At 39.5% G+C, this 17,937-nt stretch overlaps 1 protein-coding gene across 1 annotated transcript in view; it reads left to right on the forward strand.

The window, feature by feature from the left end:
• LOC148009567 (calcineurin B-like protein 1) overlaps positions 1–5,266 on the forward strand; it is a 94,840-nt gene extending 89,574 nt beyond the window's left edge. Inside the window, exons 5-9 of the mRNA XM_087672355.1 lie at positions 3,899–4,007; positions 4,110–4,162; positions 4,247–4,327; positions 4,415–4,527; positions 4,654–5,266. Coding sequence (XP_087528481.1) covers positions 3,899–4,007; positions 4,110–4,162; positions 4,247–4,327; positions 4,415–4,527; positions 4,654–4,717 — 420 coding nt within the window. The 3' untranslated portion in view covers positions 4,718–5,266. The remainder of the gene's footprint in view (positions 1–3,898; positions 4,008–4,109; positions 4,163–4,246; positions 4,328–4,414; positions 4,528–4,653) is intronic.
• The last annotated feature ends 12,671 nt before the right edge of the window (positions 5,267–17,937 follow it).

A 17,937-nucleotide genomic window follows, 5' to 3' on the forward strand; every position in this document is an offset into this window, starting at 1 on the left:
GCCAGTTGAAGAAGATGGCAGCTACTGAAGGCCAAAGACTGAGGATGCAAAGGATGGAAGTGACCTAGCTCACTCTTTGTTCATAGAGATGGAACCAACCAAACATGGGGGAGTTTGCTTATGGGACACTGAAACACATTTGAGTGCATTTGAGTTTTGGAGCTGTTTAATAAACTGATGAAGGCTTCACATGTAATGCACCTTTTTTATCTCAATGACGGGGGGGGGGGGGGGGGGGGGGAGGGGGGGTGGTGGGGGGGGTTTGCGAGGGATGCCCCCAAACCCAAACCCGAAACCTACACAGTAAGGTGTGTTTACACGTAAATACACACAAACTAAGGTGCGTTCACACACAGAGGTGGCAGATAACAAAGGAATGATAAGTTGAGTCAACAAAGCTCAATTAGTTGAAAGTGCATTAGCTGACTCCATAAGAGTGAGAGATCCACACTCTTCTCCTGGCACTCTGCACAATAAAGATGGATACAGGTCCCAAATGTCAATAAACCACACTGCTGAAGTCATTGCACAGTGATGAAGAGGAAGGTTAGGATTCACTAGGTAAAGAGGCTCATTGACAATGCCCAAAATCGGGCTCTTTGGCTCTAGCTCAAGCTCAAGCTCAGGCTCAAGCTCAAGCTCATCGACACTAGTATTGGCATTGGCTCTCTAGCTCTTGTGAAGCTTACTAGCTCTCCCATGGGCAGTGGTACTAGTACTATCACTCCAGTTTTGGCTCTTTGGCTTTGGTGAAGCCCACTAGCTCTCATATTGGCATTGAAACAGACACTGCTTCTTTGGATATGTCTCTCTAGCTCCGGTGAAGCTTCGCTATCTCTCACATTGGCATGCTACTAGCAATGGATCTCTAGTCATGGTCATCACTCATATCGATCCATCATGTGCCATGGGGAAGGATCAACATTGAGACATTTTTCCACTTGAGGTGTCATCCATAAGATCATCCTTCTAAGAATATCTTACCAATCAGTACCCATGTATCCTCTTTTGTGCTTGAAATCACCTCCTCTAAAGTAGAGCCTCAAACCACTCTTGTCAAGTGCCACCAACTGGAACCTCCACTGGCCAAGGACTCGGAAATTGGTACTAAAATCTAGTCATGTGTGAAGACAAGCATGCCAAACACACGTGCAATAAGACAAGCAGAAGGGAGCTAGCTCAAGGATGTGGAACAATCATAAAACTGCTCATCATGGAATATAGTTTTAGAAGCTTGTAGAGTAGACATCCATCAATTTGACTCATAATCTGGACTACAGGTCCCCATCTGAAGTCCTACTTGCAGCTCTATAAAGGCCACCAATGAAAACACTTGTGAAGTAGGAAACATATCTTTATGTCATTGTATGAAGCTGTCAAGAGAATATTTGCTGAAGAGAAGCATGCACTAGCTACCTATGTCAAACTCCAAGTTGAAACCTCCCTTGAAGTAGAGAGTATCCGAGACAAAGAGAATCTGCCCTTCATAAAATAGGACGCCCCCCCCACTAAAGCCATTGTGAGCTCTTAAGGGATGTGAGGCCATGGACTAAGTCTAAACAGAGTCTCCGAAGCTGAAAATATAAGCCTCCAAAATGGTCAAACATTGAAAGCAAAAATCAAAGTTGTATGCCAGCCATTCAAGTTGATAAAAGATACCTAGCTTGTGAATGTCCCACAGTATAGGAAGGACTAAAGAAAGTCCCCAGTCAATAGGAAGGCATGCTGATCAAATGACATGGTAACTCTGGCCCCTGGGTGGAAAACCTAAACTTGTGTGCTGCTGCCGACTTCCCCATCACCAAAGTGCAGCCTCTAGGAATAAATGATGGGTAAAATGGCACTGGTTGTCCCGCTGCACGATGAACAAAGTGTGGGAGTGGCTTCTAACGTATGGTACAATATATTAAGTCCCTATGATGCTGGAGTATGAACACAATATACTAAAATCCAGGGTTGGGGAACGAGACAAAGTAGCCATAGGCATCATAAAATAGAGGATGTTGATACCGAGAATAAGTTGCAGAGTGAAACACAAGATGTCTAGCCTGTTGACACGTTATAAAGTAGCCATAGCATTTATAAAAATACAGGATGTTGACACTGAGGATAAGCTGCAGGGGGGAACACTGAATGCTGAGCTTGTCATGAGGTAGACACAATACAATTAGCCATATTCATTATGAAGATACAGGATGACGGTGCTTGAAGATAAGATGCCGTCGGAAACATTGGATGCCCAGCTTGTCACCAGGGCAGGAGAACATATACAAAGCACCCATATCCATCATGGAAATAGACGATATTTTTGTTGAGGATAAGCTGCACAGGAAACACTGGATGTCTGGCCTGTGAATGCTGCAATAAGTGGCTGACCACCAAGTCTGGCTGCTCCTGGTGGCTGTCCACCAAAAGCACAAGTGTGCCAAGTTGCTACAGGCCGCTATCCACAAAAATATAGACTTGGCTGCTCCTTCATTGCTGAAAAATGCAGCTTTTTAGCACCAATATGAACAGTAAAGAGGCCTGGCTGATGGCAATGTTTATCCGGGACAGCAAACGCAAAGTGCACAATAGGCTGTCTGCTGAAATACGAGTTTGCAAGGCCTTTTCGTATGACTGGAAACTGCTGAAACTGATGAAACGCGTGACAAGAAGAACTTGGTCAGCTGAGGTGCTGCTATATCTGATGATGACCAGCAAAGATGCAAATGGAAGCTGCAAAAAAACAGTGGAAAAACTGCAATTTGATGCTGATCAGCACCTTGTCTGGGCTAGGACACACCTCACCAGGGAGACAATGCTGGTCAAGGCTGTTGGAGGACAGAATGCAGCAGCTGCAGCCATTAGAACAAAGTTCTGCGATCTCTGATACCATGGTAGTGTGACGGCAGAAGAAGGAAGTCAAAGCCATCAAACTCCATATACATATTGGCAGCATTGAGCAAATGCAGTACGCATGTGAAGGAGCTGATAAAGAGAGGGGGGCACACGATATGATGGCAGTGATAAACAAGGAAAGAGGAGAATGGCACTGGTGTGTGTACGTAGATGACCCTTAGTGCAGACTAAAATTGTCTGAAAGGTTCCATAAACAGATAGTTTCAGGTGACGGAAGGAGTCAAAACCTTTGCCAGAAAGGTTCCACATCATAGATGCATAATTGGCCAAAGTTTTGGATGTTAAAAATGGGTCATGTTAATCACCAAAAAGGTCTAATGCGTTGGCCTACCTTGCAACTTATTCAAGAGTTTTTGGCTATTTAAAGCCGCTATTAATCATCAGTTTTCAGACCCGTCAGTCCATTCTAGTCATCAGTCTTGTAGTCGATTTGGATTCAGTTCAGCAAACAGGGAATCTTCAACTTTCAAGTCTCTCTCTTTCCTTTTTGATCGTGTGTCCACATTCAGCACGTTTGTTTTCATGTTTAGAAATACCCATGCTCACGTTATTCAGTATGTACACAGTCCCTGCCATGTGGCTAAAGGGGCACAACTTTTTTTGAGTGATTGAAGTGAAACCTTTCAAAAATGCTAAACATTCCCTGATCCCCCCTGGCCAAAACACATTTCGTGTGACTAAATTCATGACTTAATGGGACTCTCTGTGAATGATAGTTGTGGGCACATTACATTGATCATGTCAAACAAAGAGATGTCAAAAGGCTCAGTGGCTTGCATCATGCCAAAAGTCAATTTGAATTTAAATATCTGGCATCTTAATCATCATGACCTGTCTGTACTCTGTCTATTTCACTTATGATTTCAGGTGGTCTACACCTTCAGCATCGTAGCATTTGTACTGCATCTATAACTCTGTGCAAAAAGACTGGTAATGAAGTTGGACGGAGAGCATTTTGCGTAAGTTATACATCACTGTCTGTCTGTTGAATGGGCAGGTGTTTGATGTCTTTGATCATAAGAAAAATGGAGTTATAGAATTCGGAGAATTTGTCCGAGCACTGAGTGTCTTTCACCCAAATACACCCGAGAATGAAAAGATGGAATGTAAGAAAGCACTTAGTCCAGCTAAGAGTTCAAGTCTTTACGCAACTATCTTGTTGAGTCTCAGAATACTTTAATAGCCTTACTAACATCTTTTTGATGCAGTTGCATTTAAATTGTATGATTTGAGGAATACTGGATACATCGAGAGAGAGGAAGTACGTTCTTGCAAATGAGCATGACAGTATCAGTCTTGACCTCTTGTCTTTATGCTGAGATTCTGGCATGCCCCCTCTGTGCAGGTTAAGATGATGTTGCATGCATTGTTGACAGAGTCAGATATGAAACTGTCAGATGATGTAATTGAGCTGATCCTGGACAAGGTGACTCACATTCATTTATATGCACTTTTTTGCATTTAAATAATCCTTACTATCATAGCTCTTATTTTAGTCCATTGTGTCACGCAGACTTTTGCGGAAGCAGACATGAATGGGGATGGCAAAATCGACAAAGATGAATGGAAAAGCTTCGTTTGTCGCAATCCCTCTCTCATGAAGATAATGACACTACCTTATTTGAAGTACGGTTCTGGAAATGTCTAATTTGTCTGTATCTGTTGAACCTCGTTCGTAAACTTTTTCTTGTCTCTCTTGAAAGCTAGCGTTTGAAACTGCACCTCACAGATCGGGGGTTTGTGTTGTTGCAGGGATATCACCACGTCATTTCCGAGCTTTGTTTTCAACTCTGAAGTTGATGATGCACCTACTTAGCTTCTAATGAAGAATTTTACCTTTCTTACAGGAATTCATGGCTAAGTATCAAAATTTTAAGCAGGCTTAAATACCAATGGGTCTGAGTTTTCATGCTAACAGAGAGTTTAGTTTGCTTAATGGAGCCTCAGGTCAAGATGGGCATATTGTGCAAGGCAAAGAGAGCTAGCCCTATCAACAAAGTCGGCATGTACAAGCTACTGTACAGGCGATATTTGTTAACTACTTGATCACTAATGTTAAATTTTCCCATGCAAAGAGCTTCTGCGTCCTCTGATGTCCCACAACTATGGCAGAAGTCTGTCGATTAATCTGTATCCACTGATGTCCCACAACTAGGGCAGAAGTCTGTCGATTAATCCGTATCTATGAGCTTCCTTGTAGCCTTTAACTACCTTTAACTACGACCTTTCTTGTACACTAGGACTTGCATAATGACATCTACAGCCCTCTTTAAGGCCATAAAGTGAGTGAAGCTAGTATTCAACCTTATAGTGATGCTACTATTCGACCTTGTTGCAAGTTCAATGTTCATATTTCAAAGTGTAACAGTAGCCCAAGGTGATGAAGCACAGCCTGTCAAGTGTTTTCAAGCTGAAATTCCTAAACATTGATTTTTCTCCATGGTCAAAATGGAGCAATTTGATGTCTCTAGGTTTTGATATCAACATAACAAGAAAAGCTAATTGGGAACACAGAGGGAGACTTTGAATGCTCAATCTTTTACTTAGAGGTAGACCTCGACCCAAATTGGGAAAAAGGTAACTAGGGTGAAGGGGTCAATTGTGTGATGGTATCTTCACACGCTCATCCCAATATAAAAAAGGCAATGTGTTTGACTTAGGGGTAGACCTCAACCCAAAGTGGGATAAAGGTAACTAGGGTAAAGGGGTCAGATGTGTGATGGTACCTTCACACACTCATCCCAACATAAAAAAGGCAATGTGTTTGACTATGGTTGGTAAGAATTGTTATATATCCCTTGTCACAATCAACATTAAGCAACAAAATGGTCTTCCATTCTTCACAATGATGGTGCTTGGGATTTTGAGCATTCAATTTTGTTGAGCAACCCACACAAAGATCACAAGTTGATACCCTTGCAAGATCCCATGTGGGATGCCTTGGTTGTTTATGTGGGGCAAATGATTATTCTAGTACGGCTAACGTTGGTTACGTATCAACATCTAAAATAACTCATGGGGAAGCCAAGCTTGAACTCTCAATCTTCACTTTAGTGGAGCCCTCAACCCAAATAGGGGAAAAGGTAATTGGGGTAAAGGGGTCGGTTGTGTGATAGTTGTAAATACATTCACAATTGGTCCCTCTATCCTATGTGATGGTTGTGTCATAGTTGTGTGTGGTGATTTTGAGTATAGAATTGACCCCTCTATCCTATGTGTCCTCTTGGGGCAAACAGTTATTCTAAGAGGGCTAAGTGAGAATACATTTAAAAAGGGCATGGAAAAGGCAAAATAAGTAGTAATCAAGGATAATGTCAATAGCAATAAAGAATATTGCAAGGTTGCCTTAGGTTAATAGTGAGCATTCATAAATACTAATGATTACATGTCACTTAGTATCATGGTACCTTAAATTGGTTGGAGTAGCAATTGAGAGAATTCAAGGAAGATTATATTATTTGATGTATATAATGCTTGCATATTTATGGAAGTTGCATATGTATTCTCTCTTTACATTGGATTGTCATCAAAGTATTGGGATGTAGATGTGCTACTTTTATAAAGCTCTAACAGGGTGGAGATAATAGACTCTTATTGTATGTGGATCATGTTTGAGATGCTTGCATGCTATTGAGGCTATTCCTTATCTCCTTTGACATTGCTTATCCACTACATATAGTTTTGGATAGACTTTCTTTACAATTACATGATAGCTTTTTTGCATAGCAAAATGTGGATGATTCTATTGGTCTTTTGGTGGTGGTTTGCCTCAACTTTCTAAAACACTCCATAGCATACGTGTTTATTGGATTGCTACTAAATGTTACATTTAGGTTTGCATTGAATTTGGAGCAACAAAAAAAATCATAACGCTATATACCTTTGATATTGAGTAACTACATAGACACAACATGATGGTTTTTTGGTATACAAGTGATGTCATTTGGTATTTTTCAATTGGATTTCATACCTTAGTTCACAATGAAACTTGGGTTTGGTTGCAAACTCAACCATGTGATTGGCAAGGAGTTGCCAATATAATGTAAAGTAGACTCTTGACAAGGTTCTCCAATAGATTATCATATAGATTGCCACATCTGTTATTGTTATATGGAGCCATCAAGCTATTCTTCCTGTGGTAAAATGTTTGTTTACCAAATACAATAGTACTTGATGGTCTACAAAGAATGATCCTTGCTAATAGTGTGGGCATACACATTTTGAAACTAGGTGTAAACATGGGCCTAATACCTCAACACACCAAAAGGGCACTATTTGCAAACAATTTAAAAATGATTATCATATGGTTTTTTAAATTGGTTGTACATGCAAGAAGTGCATTGTCCTTGTCACTCTATAAAGTGGTTGAGAGACTCCTTGTCCAAAAGTGGTAGGGAGTCCACTAGCTTAGGAAGAATTTGTTTCCACCAAGCCTTGGATGCTAAACTTGGTTTAACACCCCAAAAAGCATTTAGTGCATTGATGTGATAGGGTGTGCTCTAATTAAAATTTCACATTTTTTAAAGCATGAAAAGGTTGATGAGATTGGTTAGTTTGCTTAGTAGTAGATAAGTGTCCAAAAAGCAACATTTTTTGGTTGCAAATCCAAAAGTGAAAATTTTTTGGTCCCAAAAGAAACTTGTGAGTTTTACAATAAGTTCCCAACTTGGTTGCAAACATGGGCCTAGTGGAAATAGGTCTGAAGTAAATCCTTTCTAGTGTATAAAGGAGAGTGGACTCCTAGATAAGTACTTTGATTGGTTAAAACTTACGACCTTGGCATCCATCATTTTTTGTGTAACAAGTGTAAGTCAACCAATGCTAATGTTTTTCTTTTCACTCAAGCTTATCTTTCAAGTTTCATGTATTATTATATCTTTGTTTGGTCTTAAAGTGATTGTATTCAACATATATGTGATTTGCATGGCTTTTTTTTGGCTAGGTGAAGCTTCTTCACTATATAAGATTATAGACGAAAGTTATTACCAATAACAAGAAATATGTAGGATCATGAAGAGATTATTGCATAAATTGAACATAGAGACCTCTCTAGTTTGTATTTGCACGTATATTGCAATCCATCACTATCATATATAAGAAATTTTACCTACCATTGATTTGTAGAAAAACAAAATTGATGCAATCATGTAAATATGTAATAAAACAAGTTTTGAAAGTTGAAATTCAACATTACTTGATAATTATTTTTTCTATTAAAATATGGTATGCTTGGTGTGCTAATTGATCATTAATTAAAGTCTATTTAAATATAGTTCACATCCCCATATAGAGCATACTTATCAATAAAATCAGCTTGCTAATATTCAATGTTGGACTATCTTCCTCATCAACTTGTTCTCTAATGGACCTAACATATTTGGATGCTCCTTTCCCAATATAACCTCTCCATACTTTCAAATTGTGGACACAAGGTCAAGGATGGGATGTGTTATGGGTTTTGTGATATTGATGATTGAAGATATGATAGAAAAAAAGGGTGTACAAGGTGGCACAAGGTTAAGTAATCAAAAGAGTGAAGGTAGTAATTTTTGCATCATTTCAATTGTGCCAATACATGGTTCATGTTCGCTTGTTCCAAATGCAAATTCTCAAGATGTTACTTATTTCAACAAAATTTCTTCACAATTCTAACTACTTTATGGTTCCATATTTGGAATATTTTGTAGGAGCATATCACATCCATTTAACAAAATGCTAAAATGAGGTTTAAGGATTCCAAAGTCTCTTTCAACTAGCATATGACTACTTGATTGTATATAATTCCATAGTAATGTCTTGGAGATAGTCCATCTTTGCTATCCTTGAAAGGAGGTAGCATCCAAAAGCATGTGGGTTAAGTAGACTCACCAAGAAGACAATATTGTCCCAAGAAGAGCTATCTTAGCGCGATGAGCTACAAAAGCTCAAGCCATGCTCTCCATTGAAAAATGTAGATGCATGGTGTCTTCATCAACATCATCTAAATCACTTAACAATAGCTCAAACATTGCCATGACTAAAAATAGTCAATGGTACAAATCACAAATATACTTTTGCCATCCATTTACCTATCAAACCATACAATAAGACAATTCTAATGAATTAGAGACTACATTGATGCGAATACACTATAAGAAAAATAGATAGACAATTGTAAACGCCCCGAACAACGTAGTATGCTTAACAATTATGATATTCGCTTGTTTTCGAGATTTAATATAAAAGAGAATGAACACGTAAAGCTGAAAATGAAAATTACTCACAAAATTACAGCCATGAAAATGTAAAAGTAATGGAGACAAGATTGAGGGTTGAAGATGGGCAACCCCCCCCCCCCCCCCCCCCCCGAAGGAATGTATTTCTGCTCAACCCAAGTCCCTTAGGGAAGAGCTCAGTTACAATCAACCTGAGAGTGAGAAGAAGTAATTCTCACTCTCACAAGATCATGCAAAGATGTACAAACACACATGCATTATCTATTATGCAATGATAAGAACTGATTTCTTTACAGTATGAGAGAAGAAAAAGGGGAATTCAGCCTTTCTCCATCGTTGATCAGCAGTACATGGATAGGGCTTGCTTCTTGTAGCTAAAATGGAAGAAAGAGCTCGAGAAGGAGGTGCTGTAATGAATTTACAAGCTTACTGTCTTGTAAAACAGCAGTGATAGAAGAGGGAATATGGAGGAATTTGATAATGGAGAAGTGGGGGATGATGATGGGGATGGATGGGGCCAGTTTTTGGCTATCTGTGGGTGCTGTACATGAGCTTACAGCAAAGAAAAATGATGTTGAATGAAGAAAAATGAGCTCTTATTTATAGGAGAGGGGAGAGCTAGTACAAAAGGGGAAAGTGGAGTAGCACAAGACAAGTGTCCAGCCACATGTCATGAGATGTGACAAGTGTCTTGACACTTGTCTCTTCTCTATGGCCTTCCTTTTTGGGTTGAATACTGTCAAGAATAGAAACAACCAAATTTAGTAAGCACAGTTAGAATACAGAGCTTACTATTTTTAGAATGATATCCCTATTTTTTAGGACTAGCATTTTTAGGCTAATTCGAGGCTCCTAAATTTTAGGAGGTCATCCTAAAATTTAGGGATCTCCTAAAATTTAGGGACCCCCCCCAATATGGGTGTCATATGAAAGCTTTTTCCGTGTACATCGCAAAAATGGTATTCGAATCTTCATGTGACTTTCCTATGCAAAGAGATGTGCATTTCAAGCTTTCAGCCCACACATGCACATTATACAAGCATTTCATGATCATGCCATCTTGTTGATTGTAACTGTTTGTTCTGGTGGATCTAGCCCACACTTCAAGGCATCAATCCTTTCTGTGTGCGAGTCTAACCTTGATATGCGTGAGTTCTAGTCACAGGTGCCCAATCGGGTCATATAGGTGGAAGTGTGAACTATCTTTTCTCTAACCCACTGCGTGGGTCCACCATAACCTGTGACCACTCATCAGTGGCTAGCTCCAATGCACTTTTTTTTATATCTAATTAGTGCAAAGGAAATAAATTTAATAAATCATTATATAGACAAATTAATGAAAAATGATACAAATTCTGTTTCTATAGAGTTGTGACAGCCCTCTGGCTTTTATTCAACTGTTCTCAGCTGAAAAGCTTGTTGATATTGCTGTAGAATATTTGGGTAATCCTTCATGAATCTTTCATCTACCCATTGTGCATCTGTTGTGGGTAGATTCTTGAATTTTAGTAAGAATTTTCGCGTCACAAGGCCACTTCTCGTGGTTCGATCCTTGAGAAACAAAATCTTTTCAGGTTCCAAGAGTTGCTCTGTTTCTTCAACTTCTGGGGGATCTTCAGTAATGGGTTCCTTTGGTTCTGGTCCTATGTAAGGTTTTAGCAAACTTATATGAAAAGCATTGTGTATTTTCCAATGAGCAGGAAGCTCAAGTCGATAAGAAACTTCATTTATTTTCTCAATCACTTTGAGGGGTCCAAAGTATCTACTGGAGAGCTTTGGAAAAGATGAACTTTGACCAGAACCTTGTTTGAGCCTGCTTTTATCAAACTTTAGCAAGACATATTGACCTTTTTCAAAAGCCAAAGGTCTTCTTCGTTTATCTGCTTGCTTCTTTTGTCGCTCTTGGGCAACTTTGATAGTGGCTCGAACTTGATCCATTGCGGTTTTTAAATCTGAAGCAAACTCATCAGCAGCAAAAATCTTATCTTTAGTGCGAATAATTGGAGGAGGAATCACTTTACCCTGTACTATTTCATTTGGAGCTTTCCCTGTGGATGAGTGCACTGTATTGTTGTAAGCAAACTCCAATAATGGAAGATATTTCTCCCATTGTGACTTATGTTCACTAACATAAGCTTTCAACATATCCAAAAGAGTGAGATTCATCACCTCTGTTTGGCCGTCAGTTTGAGGATGAAAAGATGAGGAGAACTTTAAAGTGGTTCCCAAATTCTCAAATAAAGCACGCCAAAAGTTACTTGTGAATTTGGAGTCTCTATTTGAAATGATCTCAGAAGGCATACCATGTAATCTAAAGATATGTTGAATGAAAAGTCTTGCAGCTTGTGCGGATTTCAATGTTTTATGACATGGAATAAAATGTGATTGTTTGCTGAATCTATCAATTATGACCCAAATCATATCATGACCTTGAGGTGTTCTTGGAATACTTGAGATGAAATCCATTGTGATAGATTCCCATGGATCTTTGGGCACTGGAAGAGGTTGTAACAATCCTGGAATCTTCTGCCTATCATATTTGGATTTTTGGCATACCAGACAAGCCTCAATGAAGTTATGTGTATCTTTTCGTAATGTTGGCCAATAAAAATAGCGCTCAATTGCACTTAGAGTGGCTGCCCTTCCTCTATGCCCTGCATAAGGGGGTTCATGACTTTCTTTAAGCACCTTTTGTCGAACAGGAAGAGTGACACAAAGGCGATTGTTCATGAGAAGGTAACCGTCCTTGATGGAATAATCTGGATGAGAACCTCCTTGTTGTAAATTTGACCAAATTGCTGCAAAATCAGTATCTTCATCATAAGTATTCTTCATCGTTTGAAAATCTTCATGATGAGCCACTGTAATAGTTGCAATGCGAGGCACTCTAGAAAGTGCATCAGCAACTACATTTTGTTTCCCTGGAGTGTACATAATTTGAAAATGAAACATAGACAAGAAATTTTACCATCTTGCATGTCTCCTGCAAATGCTTTTGAGTCTTGAAATACTTCAAGCTTTGATGATCGGTTTTAATAAGGAATTCATTGCCTAAAAGATAACGTTTCCATATCTTTAAAGTATGAACCACTGCTAAGAGCTCCTTTTCATAAATGTCATACCTTTTCTCCACATCATTTAGACGGCGGCTTTCAAAGGCTACGGCATGGCCTTCTTGATTTAGCACTGCACCAATACAATCACCGCAAGCATCTGCTTCCACCACAAATGGTTTTACCAGATCTGGAATGATAAGAACAGGTCCAGAAGTAAGAGTTGTTTTCAGCCTTGTGAAGGCTGCCTTCTCTTTTTCCTTCCATTGGAAAGAGATCTTCTTCTTTGTAAGGTCATGAAGTGGAGAAGCCATATGTGCAAAATGCTTGATGAAGCGGCGGTAATAAGAACATAAGCCAAGAAACGATCGCACCTCATGTACATCACGAAGATGAGGCCATTCTTGGATTATCCTGATCTTTTCAGGATCCATCTGAATCCCTTCAGAAGAGATGACATGCCCAAGGTAATTTATTTTATGCATGAAAAATTCACTCTTTTTACCATTTACCAAGAGTTGATTTTGTTGTAGTAATTGTAGAACAATTTCCAAGTGTTGATGATGATCCTCTTCATTCTTGCTAAAGACAAGAATATCATCAAAGAAAGTACCGACATATTTTCGATGCTCTCTAAAGATGCGCTCCATCATTCGATTAAAGGTGGCTGGTGCATTGGTTAATCCGAAAGGAACCACCAAGAATTCATAAAGACCGTATGAAGTGCGGAAAGCAGTTTTGTGTACATCTTGTGGTATTACCCTAATTTGATGATAACCACTCTTTAGATCAATGCGGCTGAAAACCTTTGAGCCTCCTAGACGATCCAAAATGTCGTCAATTCTAGGAATAGGAAACCGATTCTTCACAATGATTTTGTTGAGGGCTCGATAATCAATGCACATCCTGAATGTGCCATCTTTCTTTTGAATAAGAAGAACCGGTGAACAAAATGGTGAGCTACTTGGCCTAATTAGCCCACGGTTGAGTAGGTCTTCGACTTGCTTTCTGATTTCTTCTTGTTGAGGATGGCTCACATGGTATGGTGCTATATTAGGAGGAGAACTGCCCGGAATAATATCAATATGCTGGTTTTCTGGCCTTTCTGGGGGAAGTTGATAAGGAAGATCTTTCGAAAAACAATCTTTATACTTTTCCAAGAGCTGAAGTCGCTCTTGGTTTTCAGCATTCATATTATCTTTTACATCAGTGACATAAAGCAGACAACATTGAACACAATCCTTAATTGCTCTAGAGACTTGTATATGGCTTACCATAGGTATGGTGTCTCCAGAAACTCTAGCTTGGATCTCGTACTTCTTGCCTTTGTTGGTGAGTTCTACCTTCTTTTTCTGAGAGAAGATGGTTGAATCTACTCTATGATTCAAGGGCATGCCAAGAATCACATCGCAACCATCAAGGTCTCCGATACAGAAGGTATCTTCGTCACTGTAGCCTTGAATTTGAAACTTGAGCTTGCCAATGTAGGGTATCACAATCTTCACTGTGTCACCTTCATCAGCATTTAAAGCTTGGCGAACTTCTGCTGGAGTGTCCATCTCTTCATTCTTTAATCCAAGCTCTTTAGCTAATTGCAAGGAAATGATATTTTCATTCGCCCCAACATCTATCAAGAATAGTGCTTGCTTACCTTGCAACTGTCCCCAAGCTTTTAATAATTTGCGCGTCTCTGGAGTGTGAGTTGTGTTTGCAACTACATCACTGATAGCATTGATTTTCACTGGCGACTTAGGCTTGTTGTCAGAAACCTTGCTTTGTCCCTTGTTTGGACATTGCTTCGCTATGTGGCCTGTTTGTCCACATTTAAAGCACTTCCCTTCTTGCATGAAGCGTTGCTTTTCTTTTTCGGAAAATTGCTTTGCTTGAGGGTATAGATTGGAGCGAAATTGAGGAGCATTAGGAGGTGCATAGGACTTCATCTTCTTTTGATTTGATGGCTGCTTTTGCCACTGTTTTTGTCCTTCATTTGGGGCTGAATACTCCTCATCATCAGCTACTCTCTTCTTATCATTCTTTTGGAATGATTTGTTGCCATTGTGCTCCATTTCCCATGTCTCGGCATGGTCAATGAGTTCCCTGAGACTAGAACAATGATAATGATTAAGAGCAGTACGAAGTTTAAAATGCAAACCTCCTTGAAACTTCCTAAGCTTTTTTGAACTGCTGATCTTCTTGAAATGTTGGACCTTCAAAAGTAGCTCCCAAAATCTCTTGGTATAGTCACCAAGTGACTCATTTTTCCTTTGCCAAAGCCGATCCCATTCCATTTTTACATCTCTTTTGAAATGAACAGGAAGAAATTGGCTTTGTATCAGGCGAACAAAGGACCGCCATGATTTTGGGGCAGCATGATCATATTCCAACCCCGTCCACCAAGTATGGGCTAAGTCGGTTAAATGCAAAGCTGCAAACTTAATCTTTTCTTTTTCTTTATACTTGTCACGACCATACAAAATTTGAAATTGACGAATAAACTTCAGAAGAAGATCAGGATTTCGGGAACCATCATACATACTGAACTTGATCTTCTTTTCAAGTTGAGATAGTGACTTAGTCTTCTTCTTCTTCTTATGCCTTCGTCCATGCTCGGATCTTGAGGTTGAAGATGATGAAGTGCTTGATGGGGATGAAGATGGAGACGAGGGTGAAGAATGTCGATGCCTTTGACGATGATGAGGTCTTCCACGAGAAGGGTGTGACTCTTCATTACAAGAAGAGGATCCATCAGAATAGGCGCCAGATGACTTTGAAGAAGAGGATGAGCTTCGACGCGATCTCTTTCTTTGTATTGAAGTAGAATGGGACTGCCTCTTAGAAGTAGTTGGACTTCTTGATCGGCTCCTTTCATTGGTATGGCTTTGTCTCCTTGAAGTAGATGGGCTTCTTTCCTTGAATTCTTTGGGATTCTCAACTTTTTCTAGTTTGAGAAGTTGCTCACGAATTTGCTGATTCTCCTCTCTAAGACTTTGAATGGCTTGAAGGATAGCACTTGATTGATCCATTGAGACTAAAGAAAAAAAATATGCTCAAGCACTCAATACAAGGGCTAAAACAAACAAACTTATAGTTGTAAGCACTACCAGTGTTGGGGGTGAGGACCGAGCCAAAGCTCTGATACCACTGTAAACGCCCCGAACAACGTAGTATGCTTAACAATTATGATATTCGCTTGTTTTCGAGATTTATATAAAAGAGAATGAACACGTAAAGCTGAAAATGAAAATTACTCACAAAATTACAGCCATGAAAATGTAAAAGTAATGGAGACAAGATTGAGGGTTGAAGATGGGCAACCCCCCCCCCCCCCCCCCCCCCCCCCCCCCCGAAGGAATGTATTTCTGCTCAACCCAAGTCCCTTAGGGAAGAGCTCAGTTACAATCAACCTGAGAGTGAGAAGAAGTAATTCTCACTCTCACAAGATCACGCAAAGATGTACAAACACACATGCATTATCTATTATGCAATGATAAGAACTGATTTCTTTACAGTATGAGAGAAGAAAAAGGGGAATTCAGCCTTTCTCCATCGTTGATCAGCAGTACATGGATAGGGCTTGCTTCTTGTAGCTAAAATGGAAGAAAGAGCTCGAGAAGGAGGTGCTGTAATGAATTTACAAGCTTACTGTCTTGTAAAACAGCAGTGATAGAAGAGGGAATATGGAGGAATTTGATAATGGAGAAGTGGGGGATGATGATGGGGATGGATGGGGCCAGTTTCTGGCTATCTGTGGGTGCTGTACATGAGTTTACAGAAAAGAAAAATGATGTTGAATGAAGAAAAACGAGCTCTTATTTATAGGAGAGGGGAGAGCTAGTACAAAAGGGGAAAGTGGAGTAGCACAAGACAAGTGTCCAGCCACATGTCATGAGATGTGACAAGTGTCTTGACACTTGTCTCTTCTCTATGGCCTTCCTTTTTGGGTTAAATACTGTCAAGAATAGAAACAACCAAATTTAGTAAGCACAGTTAGAATACAGAGCTTACTATTTTTAGAATGACATCCCTATTTTTTAGGACTAGCATTTTTAGGCTAATTCGAGGCTCCTAAATTTTAGGGACCTCCTAAAATTTAGGGATCTCCTAAAATTTAGGGACCCCCCAATATGGGTGTCATATGAAAGCTTTTTCCGTGTACATCGCAAAAATGGTATTCGAATCTTCATGTGACTTTCCTATGCAAAGAGATGTGCATTTCAAGCTTTCAGCCCACACATGCACATTATACAAGCATTTCATGATCATGCCATCTTGTTGATTGTAACTGTTTGTTCTGGTGGATCTAGCCCACACTTCAAGGCATCAATCCTTTCTGTGTGCGAGTCTAACCCTGATATGCGTGAGTTCTAGTCACAGGTGCCCAATCGGGTCATATAGGTGGAAGTGTGAACTATCTTTTCTCTAACCCACCGCGTGGGTCCACCATAACCTGTGACCACTCATCAGTGGCCAGCTCCAATGCACTTTTCTTTATATCTAATTAGTGCAAAGGAAATAAATTTAATAAATCATTATATAGACAAATTAATGAAAAAGGATACAAATTCTGTTTCTATAGAGTTGTGACAACAATGATCAACTTTAGTCACATTGCTCAATCCCTTTTCAAGTTTTTGAGTATATCTAGCAAACCAAACATTAATGATGCAAGTGCATCCATGATTACAACTCTCCATTCCTCAAAGCCTTTTTTGTCTTTGGAGTTGGCTTTTTGGTCAACTACCATCAATCAAGCAATTGGATCTTTCCTTTTTGTGCCCTCTTTGGCTTAAGTGGCCTTGCTGCAATAATTTCAAATGGAGCTTGTTGTATGTGTCAATTTTGGGCTTATGGAACTATGGAGACTCGAGAATCCATGTCTTCCTTTTCAACCCTTGTATAGTGGGTTGGCTTGAAGGTGCATGATATCCTTGCAAAGGTGGAGACACTTCTTGCATTAGTGAAGGACCATGCTAACGACTATGAGCAATTGGTAGTACAATTGTGTTTTGGTGTGTGGCTGTGGAAGCTTCATTGCCTAACTATCTAGGCCTTTTTGAAATGATGCAAACTAGGGAGGACAATGTGTAGCCAACAAAGGGTTGCTTGGAAATGCAACCATTGGAATGCTACCATGCAAACTTTGAGTTGGAATGCTAGTGGATTGAGGTGCCACATGGAAATACATAATGTCATTGCCAAGCATTGGGTCCTACCTCATTTGTGACATGAACTGTGTAAACTCTTCCATGGGGTTGTTGTCTTGTGAGTCCATCGGGTCTTGGCTCTCACTTCATGCATGCACACATTACTAATGTTTCAATGGTTGCTTGATTGGTCATGTATTGTGCAAGGAAATCGAATCCTAACACATGAAATTGAATCTTAACATGATATCAAATTGTAAGCATAACATGATTGCAAGATATATGTAAGAAATGCATACAGTTATCCTCCATTGCAAAACCCTTCATCAATAGACATTAGTCATTGGTTGCGAGCACGATTCTTTCGTTATGTCCTATCATATTTTGAGATGAAATAAACATGAACACCTTGGTTAATGCCTTTAACATTATGAACACTTGAAACCCTATTAGTTTCCAAATATTGTCATTTAAAAATATGATTTCAATCCTTAGGTCATTACAACATAATCTAAACTAGTTAGACATACCATCTCATCTAATCAAAACAATTACTATACTTTGATGCCTTTCACATTATGCATCTACATAGGGAGCATCTTAATCTCCATAATCAAAAGTAAT

The sequence above is a fragment of the Lygodium microphyllum genome, chromosome 30 (assembly GCF_053477565.2).
Source record: "Lygodium microphyllum isolate KBCC chromosome 30, Lygodium_microphyllum_v1.1.10, whole genome shotgun sequence".
Lineage (NCBI taxonomy): Eukaryota > Viridiplantae > Streptophyta > Polypodiopsida > Schizaeales > Lygodiaceae > Lygodium > Lygodium microphyllum.